A 16,415-nucleotide genomic window follows, 5' to 3' on the forward strand; every position below is an offset into this window, starting at 1 on the left:
ACTTTAACATTACTATTCCATCTAATAGATGGAATAACTTTAGGCCTGATAATGCCTTACGGAAACGGCCTAAATGTACTGCGGCGGCCGGGCGTACGTTCGTGAATCGGCGTATCGACTAATTTACATATTCTACGCCGACCGCAATGGAAGCGCCACCTAGCGGCCAGCCTCAATATTGCAACCTAAGATAGGACGGCGCAAGCCGTCGTATCTTAGATATGTTTAAGCGTATCTCTGTTTGAGAATACACTTAAACATAGGTCGGCGTAGATTCTGAGTTAGGTCGGCTTATCTACTGATAAGCCGGCCTAACTCTTTGTGAATCTACCTACATGTGTTTAAAGGCAGGAGTCCCAATACTTTTGACAATATAGTGTAAATTTAGCTAAGCAAATATGTTTCCTTGTGCATGCAAAAAAAAACTCCCAAACTTTCCTTGCACACAGCCCACTGCATGGAGAATCCCAAATCACATGTTAATGTTTAAGTCAAAGTGAAATTACAATATTAGTAAAGTTAAGAGAAAACAAACTGATCTCCCGAAACTGTCCTGCACCAGGAAACATTCAAAAACTTGCAATATTTTGGGATTTAAAAAATGTCAGATCCCGAAGCCTGGACAGTTTTGGAAGCCCCAGAAATGTTTGAAGATATTGCATATGCTTATACTAATATTGATTACGGTTGGCTTAAAATCTCCTTCAGAAGGTCACATGTTTTACTGTGAATGACTTCACGCAGTTTGCGCACACGGCGAGCGCTCGACATGCCAACAAAGCTGTGCGGTTTTAGGACAGCCATGCCGTTATGCACATCACCCATTATAATGAGCTGACCACTGACAGATGTCATGTTGGGACACGGACAGCTCCAGTCCATGTTCAGCAAGGTGACTTCCAGCGGCTGCTTTCCAAGAAACTTAAGTCCCATTTTTTCATCTTTCAAGATATCTTCAACAGAGACCAGGGCATTGCCCGAATCCTGATCTTCGGTCAGCTCAATGATACGCCCCAGAATGGCAAAGTCACTTTTGCAGAAGCTAGTGACCAGTTTCTGCCGAGGTTTGCACACTTTGCACTTCTGGTTCTTGGGGAAAGGGCACATGTCTTCACACATCTCTTTGCTCTCAAAGTTGTTTTCATTACCTCCGCAGCCACCATAGATGAAGGATTGGCACTGGCTCAGTAGTTTGTTATAAGCCCATCTTGGCTCATAGGCCTTACAAGGGCCTTGTAGAGCAGGGTAACTGCAGAAGTTGACGGGTCCATTCATGCAAGTCATCATACACAACTCATACGTTTCAAAGTGGTTCAAGTTGATGTTGCAGTTACCATACACAAAAATAAAACAGTTGTTTTTCTTGGCATCAAAGTACCACCGAGTCTGTTCCTCCCCGCAGTCCTCGCTATCCGGTGGCTTTAGGCACTCGTCAGTTGGAAAAAAAGTCTTGTTGGACTTTTCCTTAGCAGGCTGTTCTTTGACTGACAAGGGGAAGTTGACCTTGATGAGGCCTCCAGTGTTCTTGGCTGTACACATGTAGACACCGGCATCTTGTAACTGAGTGTTGTAGATAACTAGCTGAGCAATGTTGGTGACCACTATATTTGCGACAACATGGTTGGGTCGCATGACCAGATTTTCCTTCCCCTCCATTTCTTTCTCCCATGTTATTTCTGGTTTGGGTTTGCCAGTGACGTCACAGTGAAAACTGACAGTATCCCCCACATGGACTGCCTTGTGAGTTGGGTTGCTGACCAAAGTGGGTGGAATCACATTTAGGATAGCCGTCTCAACCGTAGGAATGGTTGGGTTAGCCGTTGTCTCTGAAGGCAATGGGCTTGTATGGGGCCAAGACAGGTGATATTTACAGGTGACCACAGTTAATGTGATCCCCTTTGTACAAGCTTCAGCATCCATAAAGCATTTGTTGTAGTAGGTAAGTCCGTCGGAGGCACAAGTAAAGCTGGGTTCCTTCTCACATCTGTCTCTGCATTTGCAAACCGGTTGCCCGTCCCAAATCTCGCATTCGGAGCCTTGCTGGGTGCACATGAAGAGGTCGCACGTTGCTTCCTTCGGCATGCCGACTGGACCTTTCTTTCCTTTTACATCCATGTATCGCGCTGCCACGCAGCTCTTGGTCCCACATACATTAGGACAGCACTTTTCATAAGTCTCACATTCCTACAGAAAAACAGACCATGTTACAGCATTGTATCTAATTTCTTTAAACATTCCTCCTCTGCTCTGGCTCGTCACTTTCTACTTGTGACAACTAAATCTACCAACATTGGCCCAGATTCAAAGAGATTTGCTCTTTTTTTGCGGAGGCACAGGGCAACGATTTTGCCCTGCGCCCCCGCAAATTTGCGCCGCTGCCCTCGATTCACGGAGCAGTAGCTCCGTAAATTGCGAGGGCGCGCCGGCAAAATTGCCCGGCGTAAGCAAACGCAATGTAAATGATCCCGTCGGGGGGCGGGAATCATTTAAATTAGGCGCGTTCCCGTGCCGATCGTAAAGCGCATGCTCCGTCGGGAAACTTTCCCGACGTGCATTGCGGCAAATGACGACGCAAACAACGTAAAATTCGAACGTCGCGACGCGGGAACGACGGGTATCCTTAGCATTGGCTGCGCCTGCTATTAGCAGGAGCAGCCTTACGCTAAGCACGCCGTACGGAAACAACGTAACTTGCGTACGCAGGGCCCGCGCAACAATTGTGAATCGGTGTTAGTATGCAATTTGCATACTAAACGCTGATCACAATGGGAGCGCCCCCTATCAGTCAACGCAAGAATGCAGCCTAAAATCTGCGTGGCATAAGAGCCTTATGCCACACAGATTTTAGGCTGCAGTCGGCGTTACGATGTTCCTGAATCAGGAGCATTCGTAACGCCAGAGCAAGTCAGCAATTGCGCTGCGTAACTATGGTTACGCAGGCGCAATTGCTCTCTGAATCTGGGCCATTGTCATTAGATTAGATATTGGAGTAATACTGGTTTCGATACTCTGAAATTTCAAGGAGAAACATTCCATGAGGACAAAGTGAATGACATCAAAAACTGAAGACCCCGTAAAGGACTAATAAGTGACCACTGTGCTATCCAAAAAAAAAATGGACTTTAAAGACTTTTTTTTTCCTCTTGGAGTGTATGCGTAAACCATATAAATAAAAGCTGATCGATAAAAGCACTTCTGGCAGTTTACATGGTTTATCTCAACTCCTGAAACTCTCTTTTTTTCTGGGCAGCTTGATCTATTACAGGAAGTGGAAGAACGACAGATCTATTGGCAGGATAAACAGGTACAGTAAAATCTTGGTTTGAGAGCAACTTGGTTTGAGAGCGTTTTGCGAGACAAGCAAAATGTTTAAATAAATTTTGACTTGATATACAAGCGATTGTCTTGATATACAAGTAGTTTCATGTCACAACTGAGGCCCGGATTCACGTATCTTTGTGCGGGCGTAACGTATCCTATTTACGTTACGCCTCCGCAACTTTTACAGGCAAGTGCCGTATTCTCAAACAAAAGTTGCGGCGGCGTAGCGTAAAAAGTATCCCAGTGCGCATACTCCAAATTAACCCGCAAGAAGCCATTGCTTTCGTAAATGACGCCCAGCCCTATTCGCGAACGACTTACGCAAACAGCGTAAAATTTTCAAAATTCGACGCGAGAATAACGTCCATATTTAACATTGGTACGCCGCATCTACGCCTCATATAGCAGGGGTATTTTTACGCCGGGAAAAGCCTAACGTAAACGGCGTATCTGTACTGCGTCGGCCGGGCGTACGTTCGTGAATTCGCGTATCTAACTGATTTACATATTTCTAGGCGTAAATCAGCGTACACGCCCCTAGCGGCCAGCGTAAATATGCAGTTAAGCTCCGACGCCGGTCGGATCTAATACAAATCTATGCGTAACTGATTCTAAGAATCAGGCGCATAGATACGACGACTCAGAGATACAACGGCGTATCTGGAGATACGCCGTCGTATCTCCTTTGAGAATCTGGGCCTGAGTATAAAAGAGAAGAGAGGAGCATCTAAGTGTAGCAATATGGTTACATTTAATGAAGGTGCAACATTTAGCAACTTATTGCTACATTTAGAGGTGCCTCTCTTCTCTTTCATACTCTGTAGCTCCTGCTGGATTTTTCTTCTAATCCCCTTGTGGAGGCATCACATTGCTACAATCTTTTTATATAGACTCTAAACTGAAGGACTTATGAATAAATGGTTGTGGGACGAATCATTTGAGTTTCCATTATTTCTTATGGGGAAATTTGCTTTGATATACAAGTGCTTTGGATTACAAGCATGTTTCTGGAACAAATTATGCTCGCAATCCAAGGTTTTACTGTAATAAAATTACAGGGAGGACTCAGAAACTAAAACAGCTGCGTTAATGCAACTGACAGACTGCATCCTATCGGTCTTTTTTTATTTTGCTTCTGTTACATCTTTCTGATTGGTCTCAAAATAAGTTAGGTAGCCTCTTCTCCTAGCATGCAAATAAAAATACCGGAGAAAAATGTAGGGGCCACCTGAAACCCCTGCATGCCTAGCTGCTATGCTGACCCCCCTGACTTCAATACTTGGATGTGGAGCAGGCATACGGGTCGTTATTGTATGGAACGATAAAAGGGACTCACCTGGTCGGCGTCACATTCTCGCTGGCAGGTGCTTTGCGCGTCCACCCACAGGTTTGGATTCATTTCATTGGGACATAAACCGGCGTGAGAGTACCTCACATGCGGCAATGAATCTCCTTCTCCGAGCAGACTAAACAGAAGCAATATTAAAGTCTCCGCCGTCAACATCCCAATCCAGGTACAACAAATGAAACGCCACATTCTGGCTTGCAGTAATTCACAAAAATTCTTAAAAAATGAACAAGTCTGACGGCTGTGTCTACAGTGAACACTGCGATCCCCCCGTCTGGTCCGAACTGCAACGGATTAATGGTCTTATTAAAAAGTAACCCTTTAATTTCACACTTTGCATACGATTTATTCCATGAATTAATTCGGGAAATCTTGATTTTTCTGACAATACTTTTTTGTGCTCGGTTTAGTCTGTGAATTTCCGAAAAAAAAAAAAAAGGTTGGAAATAGTTTAAAGGATTCAGCATGCCCCAGTAATGTACCCACCCCACCTAAGACCTACTATTGTTCTGTTCACGGGTGAGCGGTCTTAATTTATGTAATATAATGGAAGGCGAAAAAAAAAAAAAAAGGAACGGCGAGCCCTATAAGATATCTGAACATAATCAGGAGAGACATATTTACATATTACTGTTCCTTATTTAGTTTAGCACAGAAACTTTATATATCAAATTAAGAGATTAATAAATTCCTCTGCGGGTATTATGAAACAACACCGTTGTTCTTTGTTCGATCTCGGTGGAACGTTAAAAGGCGGAAAATCCTAATGAATGAGCTGCCTTCGCACAACCTATTTTTATGCTATTAATTTCTCTGTCTGAGCCGATTTGGAAAATCCAAAACACAGACTGCCTACTGACGACATTTGGCATCGAGTACAGGAGTGAAAAAAAAAAAAGAAAAAGGGGGGCTACAATGGGAGCTGGGAACCGTGGGGCCATTCCATTCATCCTGTGAAGGCATCGACTAACCATTCCAACAAATTAACAATGGCCAAAGTCGCCCACCTCTCCCCAACTTTGTTTTTTTTTATTAGCCTGGGAATTTTCAAGACTGAGGGGTTAGAAAACAACTTACCGTATACACTCTAGTATAAGCCGAGGCACCTAATTTTACCACCAAAAAATGGGAAAACGTATTGACTCAAGTATAAGCCTAGGGTGTCCATCTGCATGCCTCACTGTGTCCATGCCTCACTGTGTCCATGACTAGACTAAAGCCTCGTACACACGATAGGTTAACCTGAGGACAACAGTCTGAAGGACCGTTGTCATAGGTTAACCGATGAAGCTGACTGAGCCCAGGTTCACACTGGGTACGATTTGCTTCGATTTGAGATGCAATTTCACTTGTGAAATCGCATCTCCAATCGGCGGCATTTGCCGGCAATGACACTGTCCTGTACTACTTTTTGCGATTTAGGGCCGCGATTTACATAGACATCTGTGCAGAAACCTGCACAGATGTCTCTTAAATCGCGGCCGAAATCGGGACTGCCAGCAGGAGTGAAATCGTGCGAGTTCAGGACGGCTTCACTCCCGCAGCCCAGTGTGAACCAGGGCTGATGGTCCATCACGCCTACACACCATAGGTTAAATAACCGATCGTGTCAGAACGCGGTCGAACGCGTGTCAAAAAAACGAAGTTCAATGCTTCTCCAAGCATGCGTCGATTCTGAGCATGCGTGCATTTTTAACCGATGGTCGTGCCTACTAACGATCGGTTTTGACCTATCGGTTAGGTATCCATAGGTTAATTTTAAAGCAAGTTGGCTTTTTTTTCCCTATGGTTAAATAACCTATGGGGCCCACACACGATCGGTTTTGACCGATGAAAACGGTCCTTCAGACTATCGTGTGTACGAGGCCTTACGTTTAACATGGGAGTATATAGAAGGTGTGCCCGGCTTTGAAAAATCGGTGCTCCCCGGTCGTAGGTCCACCAGACAGCAATCATTGCACACTTGTAGAGGAGAACTGGGGCTACATGTGTGCCAAGTTTCGTGTCCAGGTGACCTACAGCCGGCCGGTACCGGGTCCCCAAATTTACCAGAGAAATTACCATTTAACATGGGAGTCTATGGAAGGGGTGCCCGACTTTGAAAAATTGGTGCTCCCCGGCCAACAAACTTTGCACACTTATAGAGGAAGAGTGGGGCTATATGTGTGCAAAGTACCTATGGCCGGCCGGTACCGGGTCCCCAAAGTCCGGGAGATCAGGCGCAAAAATGTGACTCTAGTATAAGCCGAGGGGGGCATTTTCAGCACCAAAAAATGTGCTGAAAAACTCGGCTTATACTCGAGTATATACGGTATGTATAATTTCACTTGCAACTGTTATAACAGGATAACAAAAGGTGTTCGCTGGAAAGTATCGGTTGTTCCCATGAGGCATACAGTATATGTATCTGAAGGTTAATCGTCAAAGATTTGTGTTGTGAAAGGATTGTTTTTTACAACAGAGTGGAAGTTTATTTAGCAGGATAACTGCAAGAGAATTGTCATAAAAAAACTTTTAGCCAGGTGCAGGTTTTTTTTTAATCCAACAAACTTTTATTTCTGGTAAAAAAAGGATAACAGAAATAGGACAATGTGTATATACAGAATTAGGAGTATAACATAGGTTTCGTAGTATGCAGAGTTCAGCTTTACAACAAAGAAAATAAACGTTCATTCATTACGGCGTACCTCAGTGGTTCACAAGTGGGTACGGGGATCATAATGCCATGGCCAAATCAAGTGCAGGACAGTCACAAGCAAGCGTTGACATATACTAGGGGAAACGTGCATGTTTGGTGTAGGGGCCCTCTGCCTATTAATAATAGCAGTAGTCAATCAGATCCAAGGTCTAGTTCTGTAGATGTGGAATGCCGATTCCAGTCAACGGTCTTAGATTTTGTGGTATTTCGCTGGGCAGTTTCTATGCTTATATATAACATTTTTGTAGGGTGGGGATTGGTTAACAGTGACCATCCATTCCTGAAGTGTCGGTGTATCAGCCCGCAGCCATTTTCTAGCTATCAGAAGCCTGGCTACAAATAATGTTTCTTGCATAAAAATGTGTAGAGGTCTGTTCTGCTCCTGTTCAGGAATTCCCAAAAGACTCTGTTTGGGACATAGTGTTAAGGGAGAGCCCATGGCGTTGTGTAAGAACTTGATCAGTTGTTCCCAGTAGGATCGTATGGCCGGACAAGACCAGATCAAGTGGTAGAAGGAACTATTGCGGTCTTTGCACCTGGGGCATGAGAGGTCCCACTGAGGGTTGCATCTTGCTATACGAGCTGGCGTCAAGTAGGCTCTATGACTTATGTATAGGTGGGAAAATCTATCAGCCAGCCATGGAGAAACCAGGTTTATCGGTGGCCAAAGCATCCGTCCACTCATCCTCCTCCAGTTCCCCCACCCAGCTGCTCCTCAACCCGGTGGACCAATCTGCCACTGCAGGCAGAGTAAGGCTAGAATAGCAAACGGAGGTTCGTTTTTTTTTGGGTCCTCGCCAAGTAGAACGTCTACCAAGTATATGGAGGGGAGATCAGGTGTAGAGTTTCAGAACTTGGGCTGCAGTTCGTGACGGAGCTGGAGAAAGGAAAATAACATAGAGTTAGGCTGGCCGAAAGTGAGTTTAAGATCTTGAAATGATTTGACTAGCCAGGTGCAGTTTTAAAGCTTTTTTCCAAAATTTGTAACATCAAAGGCTCCTCTTTTATACAGTATTTTGTAAAAATGCTTTAAATGAAGAATGCTTTCGTAAACAGGGGTGTAAGAGCCGGTTCACACAGGGGCGACCTGTCAGGCGACTAAGTCATTTCGCAAGTTGCCTTTCAAGTCGCCTTGCCGAGTCGCCCCCAAAGTCGTGCCACCTGTGTGTGAACCAGTTCTTAATAGTTTATTTTTTATCAATTAACAAAATGGAAAGTAAATGAAGAGAAATACAAATCCAAATCAATATTTGGTGCGAGTGCCCTTTGCCTTCAAACCCACATCAGTTCTTCTAGGAAGACTTGCACACAGGATCCCGGCAGGTAGGTTGTTCCAAACATCTTAGAGAACGAAGCAGAGATCTTCTGTGGATGTCGGCTGCCTCAAATCCTTCCATCTCTTCATGATGTTGAAATCAGGACTATGTAGGACCCAAACCAGGACTCTTTGTCCTTCTTTAGGCTAGATTCACACATAACTGGTGTGAATTTCCCCTCAGTTTTCCCTGCAAATTTTCAAAACAACTGTTCAGCATTTCAGCTCCGATTTAGATGTGAATTTTTGAAGCTGGCAGCCAACGGTGTCTTTAACATTAGCTGGTTGTTAAGAAGCGGGCCCGGAAGCCAGTCGCAGCATCCTTAACAACAGATGAATCATCAGCTGTCAGCTGAATGTAAGAAAAAAAAAAAAAAAAAACATTGTCGGCAATAAAAAAAAAAAAATAATGGTGTGGGGCCCTCACCTCCAAATCAATACCAGTCCATTATCCGAGCAAGCAGCCCGACGCGCCGCCCCCCTAAACCATACCAGGCCACATGCCCTTAACATGGGGTGGTGCTTTGTGGCAGGGTGACTGCTCACTGCACTCGACCCCAAAGCACCTTGTTCTCATGTTGATGGAGACAAGGAAGGGCCTCTTCACCACAACCCTGGCCAGTGTTGTGGGGGTCTGCGGGTAGGGGGCCTATTGGAATCTGGAAGCCCCCTAGAATAGATCAGTGTTTCCCAACCTTTTTTCAGTCAAGGCACCCTTTAAAAAAATAGACAGACAATCTCAAGGCAACCCTTAAAAATTATGGACAGTCTCAAGGAACACCATTCTAAAATGTTAAAAAGTATTCTAATCTTTTTACATAATGCAGCAACATCCACATCTAGGGCACCTAATGTTAGAGGCGATATATTCTTTCGAAGCAAATACCGTATTTAATCGGTGTATAACAAGCACTTTTCCCCCCTAAAAATAGGGGAAAATTGTGTGTGCGTGTTATACGCCAATAAAAGGGGGCTGCTTTGAAGGGGAAGGAGGGAACGAGCGCCGCCGAAATACTCTGTATTTCGGCTGCGCTCGTTCCCTCCAAGGCAGCCCTATTTGGCTCTGTCATCCCCTGCGAGGAACTGGGGGTGACTGCGAGCCGAGCACACAGGAAATCCAGCAATTACAAGTCTGCAGATGGGCATGGATTAGCCTGCAAGTACGGACAAGGCTGCAGATGGGCACAAATTGGGCTGTAATGATGGGCAAGGCTGCAGATGGGCACTGATCAGACTGCAGTGATGGGCAATGGCGAGGCTGCAGATGGGCACTGACCCTTATTTTGCTTCAAAATTTTATAATTTAAGTTTTTTTTCTGAAACTTCCCTCTTTAAATAAAGGTGCAGGTTATATGCCAATAAATACGGTACACTTTTGCATACTGGTACTGACTAGTATGCCACGGTTTCTCTTCGCCCTCAATCAGCTAATGTGACCCCAGTGCTGAGGTAGAGGAGGGTCAAACAAGTATGCTGTGGAGGAAACAGACATCCTCCTTATTAACTGATGATGCCATTGGTTGTTAGGATGACAGTGTCTAGCCGCAATAGTGCATAATGAAAACCCATGGCTTTACATAACTAAGGGGCAGGCTTGATCCACCTGCTGGCATATGTACAATTTTTAATACATTTTTAGGCATTTTGCCATGGCAGCCTGGTTGAAAAAGGCTGCTCTAAATGTTCAAGCTGGTAAGAGACATACCAAAAAAGACTTGTAGCTGTAATTGCAGAGAAAGGTGGTTATACAAAGTATTGCCTTAGGGGAGGCTGAATACAAAATGTCCCCCACACTTTAGATAATTATTTGTAAAAAATATATATATATATATATATATATATATTTATAATGAAAACCATTTATCATTTTCCTTTCACTTCACAATTAGACCAACACAAAGTGGCACATATCACATAAAATCGCAATAAAAAATACATTTAAGTTTATTAGTCGTAACATGGCAAAAAGTGGAAAATTTTAGGGGGGGGAATACTTTTTCAAGGCACTGTATATCCCATCCATTACCCAACTTGTCATATTAATAAACTTCTCTATCTTTGTTCACAGAGAAAAAATTATGATCGGACATTAACACAGCAAAAAGTCCAATTGGACTGGCTAATGCTGAAGTTTAGCATTAACGTCTTAAGCCAGTTCTCTAAGCCGTTTCCGGACATATAATCACAGTCACAAGGGTGAACAGCTCTAAAAATATTATCCCCAGAAATTATTTCATTGCCAGAGAGATTGGGAGATAGATTAAAATAAATACAAAAAAAAAAAAAAATAATAATTTAATTTATTGCCAACTGGATACTCCAATATAGAAAAGCCGCGCCCAAAATTAAAACAAATTATTTTGTAACATTAAAAAAGTCTATAAACAATGAGAGGAGTAGTGAATTCCAAGCAGCATCAGACAAATAGTTCAGGTGAAAAGATCAAAGGCTGATTTGCATGTAGGGACAATAGCTGGTCAAATTTTCAATGCATCTGGTGACATACATGCAATCTGTGTTATCCCACCACCAGAGACATATAGCAGCTTACCAGATGGCAAGCCTTTGATGCAATTGGCTATAGCCCAGCCACGGCCTTTTACTCCCCTGGACTAGGACACTCCGAGGTTATCAACCAGATTGCAGCCTCAAATGGAAAATGATGAGCGATTGCGGTTTGAGACGCAAACACAACCCGTCAGCAGAGAAGCGGTCAAATTTGCATGTAGCGGGAAACAGAGAGGGACGCAATTAGAGGTCGACCGATATATCGGCCGATATTTGGCCGTTTTTATGAAATCGGCATCGGCCGATTATTGTGAAAAAATTGCCCGATTCGCGGCAATTACAATAAACGGCTGGAATGGCCGCCTGCCCTGCAGCAGCGTGTGTCCCTGAATCCTCCACCCGCACAGCCACCTCGCTCCAATAGCAAGGAAAGATTTTACTGCCATTGCATAGTACCGCCCCGTCCCCTCCCTCGGCGTGCTGTATTGGATAAACAATCATTGGCCCTTTACAAGCATCTGCCACGTGACTTTCAGTACTGACCAGTGCTCTTGTAGCAATGTATTCTTGATTCCTACTACACCCGCCACTATAGAGAAGCTAAGGAGAGATTTCACTGGCATTCATCGTACCGCCCCGCCCCGCCCCCTCCCTCGGCATGCTGTATTAGATACTTGTAAAGGGCCAATGATTTTTCCTCTAATACAGCACGCCGCGGGAGGGGGCGGGGCGGTACGATGAATGATAGTGAAATCTCTCCTTGGCTTCTCTATAGTGGCCGTGCGGGTGGAGGATTCAAGAATATATTGCTTCAAGAGCACTGGTCAGTACTGCAAGTCAGGTGGCAGAGAAACAATCATTGGCTCTTTACAAGCATCTGCCACCTGACATGGTAACTCCCCCCAGCAGGAGATCGTGGACACTGGACAGCACTAGCTCTGTCTTCCTTTCCTGCTGAGGTGGAGCCTGCTGGCTGCTTGTACTATACTTGTTCAATGATTGGCTGGTCATCTCATCAGCATGCACCTAGCCTATCAGGTGCATGCAGATAGATACCAGCATGTATGGAGGGTAAGTGCTACTGTACTGTACTGTACCCCCCCCCCTGCAGACTTAATTGTATGTCTTTTTAAAGTGAAACCGGGCTGAGGCACCATCCCCCCCCCCACAACGCAGCACCACCCACGCCCCCCACAACGCAGCACCACCCATCCAACCCCCCACAACGCAGCACCACCCAAGCCCCCCCACAACGCAGCACCACCCATCCCCCCCCCCACAACGACGCAGCACTACCCATCCCTCTCCACGACGCAGCACCACCCACGCCCCCCCACGACGCAGCACCACCCACGCCCCCCCACAACGCAGCACCACCCACGCCCCCCCACAACGCAGCACCACCCATCCCTCTCCACAACGCAGCACCACCCATCCCCCCCCACAACGCAGCACCACCCACGCCCCCCCACAACGCAGCACCACCCATCCCTCTCCACAACGCAGCACCACCCATCCCCCCCGCAACACCACCCATCCCTCTCCACAACGCAGCACCACCCACGCCCCCCCACAACGCAGCACCACCCACGCCCCCCCACAACGCAGCACCACCCAATCCCCCCCCACAACGCAGCACCACCCACGCCCCCCCCACAACGCAGCACCACCCACGCCCCCCCCACAACGCAGCACCACCCACGCCCCCCCCACAACGCAGCACCACCCAAAACCCCCCACAAAGCAGCACCACCCATCCCTCCCCACAACGCAGCACCACCCATCCCTCCCCACAACGCAGCACTACCCGCGCCTAGCATCACCCATCCCCCTCCACAACGCAGCACCACCCGCTCCTATCAAAAAATAAAAAAAATCGGCCCAAAATATCGGCCGCAAAAATCGGCATTATATATCGGCCATCGGCCGCACAGATTTCTAAATATCGGCATCGGCCATAGAAAAACCCATATCGGTCTACCTCTAGACGCAATAGCGTGATACCGTAAGGTATAACAAATTTATTAAAACAATAGTGTACTTACACTTAAGAAGTTAAAAAAACAGCGTGTAACAAACAGGTAAAAGCCGGCCGGCTATATGTCTCTGGTGGTGGGATAACAAAGATTGCATGTATGTCACCAGGTGCATTGAAAATTTGACCAGCTATTGTCCCTACATGCAAATCAGCCTTTGATCTTTTCACCTGAACTATTTGTCTGATGCTGCTTGGAATTCACTACTCCCCTCATTGTTTATAGACTTTAATGTTACAAAATAAATTTGTTTTAATTTTGGGCGCGGCTTTTCTATATTGTAATTTTTTCTGTTATCACACGCTAGCCGCTGCCTGAGGACTGTGTTTTGGCAGCGCGTTTTTTTTTGTTTTATTTATGGATACTCCAATATAAAACATTTCCAATACAAAAAATAAAATAAAAATAGATCTTCATACATTTTGGCCAAAATGTATTCTGCTACATCTTTGATTAAAAAAACAAATCAATAAGTGTATATTAATTGGTTTGGGTGAAAGTTAAAACCTCTACAAACTATGGGATATACAGTATCTCACAATAGCGAGTACACCTCTCACATTTTTGTAAATATAAAATCTTTTCATGCGACAACACTGAAGAAACTACACTTCACTACAATGCAAAGGTAGAGTCTGTAGCAGCAGACTGGCATAAATGAGTGAAAACTGATTCCACAAGGGCAACCACTGTAGGGGGTCCCTGGTCATGGATGCAAATCCGTCCAACTTTAGAGTGCCTCACTTACAGCAGACTTCCACAAACACCTCTTGGTGAAGAGCCCACACCCAGAGGAAAATTAAATTTCCAAATTTTCCATGCAGGGAATGTGGACGGGGACAGGGTGGGGACATGAATTTCTGCCATAGGCAGGATGAGATCAGTTTCCGCCTTAGTTGCGACTGGACAGGTACAGGAAGGCCACTTAGTTGCATTGACCAATGCTGCAGGGCAAGACCAACACCATCCGTTGATGGGCCACAACCTCTCCTGCAGTGACTAAGATTGTCCTCCAGGGCAAATGAAGGAATGATTCTCACATCTTCAGCATTCGCCAAGAAATCCGCCAGTGCACAGACCATTTTGTCCTGAAGTTTAAATGCATGGGGGGGTCCATCCAGCAAGTGCGTCCACTTGTCCCATGACAAGACATTGATATGGAGGGGGAATGGGCAAAAGGGCATAGCCTCATAAGAGGCCCCATCTTTCCCAGAACCCTCATGCAAAGAAGGATTGAGAGGTTTGTCCAAGGCAACTCCACCTGAGTTTACAGGGCAAGACTTATGTTCAGAGATAGGATCACTCCAAATTGGACCATGTCCAAACTCGGACGTAAAATATATTTCAGCCTCTGGGTAGGGACGAAGGCCAAATTAAAAAATCCCAGGACCTAAAAATCTCTCCAGAGTATGCATCATTTGTTTCACTATTAACTCCAGTCTCACAGATAACTTATGACAGGAAAAGCCGCTCTCCCAGCCAGCCACCATGGTGTTGAAATCAATTTGGCTTCAGCCTGTAAGGCTGTCAACCGGCCAACCTTCCTGAGTTTAGCCCCTCCAACCAGGGCTTAATCCCCCACCTGCTCTCCTGCACCCGAGGACCTTGGGAATGTTACACTGGCCTTGAGCGGCATTCTAAGCCTATAACAGTTAACAGGGTCACAAGCTGAATGTGGTTGGCTTTCACCGCAAAACGCAGGGACCGTTGATGACTTTGGAATATGCAGATAAGCATCCTTGAAATCCAGATGCCAGAAAAATCTCTCTGCTGAAGGGAAACCACTTACCAAACCCATACAGAACGTTTGCCCTTAGTGAAACTTGTTAAGCTCCTTGAGATCCAGAATGGGCCATACACCATCGTTCAGTTTCATAACCATGAGAAAGGTTCAAGTAGAAACTGTGAAACATTTCTCTCTGGAAGCAGGGCAATAACTCCTTGCGCTCAAAAAATAAAAGCCCAAGTCCTTTTTTTTACAGATTCAAAAGAAGCAATTAAAATTATACAGCGCAGGAGACGGGAAAGCTCTCTAATTCCAGCCTGTAACACTTCGAGCCACAATATTGCAAACCCACTCATCCCAAACATCTGTGAAGGTCTGCAAAAGGTCACCCAAGGAAGGAAGTGGGGGCATCCATATATGCAAGGATGACCTATTTTCCCTGCCTTAGAAGGCTGTGGGGGGGGGGGGGGGGGGTCCTCATCTAAAACTGGGATTGCGGCTTGGGCTTAGAGCCCGAGGCCGGGCAAAATAAATGTTTAGGAAGTAGGAGAGGCAGGTTGATGTACCGTGAAGCTTTGACATCTTTTTAAGCAACAGATCTTGCGGAAGGCGCCAGGATCTCAATCCTGTAACCTGTGACAGACGATTCAGGAAGTGACCATCTTAAAATTGGTCTGGACAGCTTTTTTTTTTTTTTTTTTTAATTGCTTTTTATTCAAAAGTTTCCAAGAAACATAGTACAGAAAGCAAGTACTGCATAAATTTGAATAGAAATATCAAAATATACAAACATTTGTGTGTCTGGACAGCTTTTGCAAGAAAACCCACAAAGGCCTTTTGGGTCTGCAACAAAAACTCGAACCCTGGGATTCCGTAGGAGTAGATTCCGCATCCACCAGCTTCTTCTTGTACCTCTTAGCTGGATCATTCAACAGGGATGACCCGACGAAGAAATTTGGGAACCAACTGTATGACACAGTGTGCCCGCAAGGTAAACCCCTCGGGATAGAGAGCTGCCCAGAGGGGGTTAGCTATTGCGTGGAAGAGCCGCGAGAGCCACCGAGGGACCCCAGAAGAGGACGATCGGGTCCCATTGTGCATAAACGAACGACACAGTGGAAGCAAGAATAACGTGTTTAAAAAAAAAAAAAAAATTACAACATAACAAAAAACCTTTATAAACCCTTTAAAAATGTGTAATATATTATATATATATATATATATATATATATATATATATATATATATATATATATATATATATATATATATATATATATATATATATATATATATAATGTTAATGCATTTAAAAGAAGGAGGGACAAAGCTGTGAACAGGTAGGGTTTGTATTAGGGTGAATCTTTATCAACGTCAAGGCAAGAAAGTATATAGTAAGCATTGTACAAACATTAGAGATAAGTTTCAAAGAAATATTTTATTTAGAAAAAAATAAACTGCAC

The 16,415-nt window shown here is 44.9% G+C and overlaps 1 protein-coding gene across 1 annotated transcript; it reads right to left on the reverse strand.

Moving 5' to 3' along the window:
* Nucleotides 1-307: 307 nt before the first annotated feature.
* WFIKKN2 (WAP, follistatin/kazal, immunoglobulin, kunitz and netrin domain containing 2) lies at nucleotides 308-5,797 on the reverse strand. The gene is made up of 2 exons (XM_040330892.1): nucleotides 4,658-5,797; nucleotides 308-2,184 (listed from the first exon to the last, which is right to left on the reverse strand). Exons 1-2 carry the CDS (start codon nucleotides 4,856-4,858, stop codon nucleotides 682-684), a joined length of 1,704 nt encoding a protein of 567 aa, XP_040186826.1. The 5' UTR covers nucleotides 4,859-5,797; the 3' UTR covers nucleotides 308-681.
* Between the last annotated feature and the right edge of the window lie 10,618 nt (nucleotides 5,798-16,415).

The sequence above is a fragment of the Rana temporaria genome, chromosome 12 (genome assembly GCF_905171775.1).
Source record: "Rana temporaria chromosome 12, aRanTem1.1, whole genome shotgun sequence".
In the NCBI taxonomy this organism is placed as follows: Eukaryota; Metazoa; Chordata; class Amphibia; order Anura; family Ranidae; genus Rana; species Rana temporaria.

Excerpts from the sequence above, each read along its gene's own strand:
- WFIKKN2 (XM_040330892.1), bottom strand. The coding sequence starts at position 4,858 with ATGTGGCGTTTCATTTGTTGTACCTGGATTGGGATGTTGACGGCGGAG. Across the intron at positions 2,185-4,657 it reads GAGAATGTGACGCCGACCAG|GAATGTGAGACTTATGAAAA; the intron begins GTGAGTCCCTTT and ends GTTTTTCTGTAG.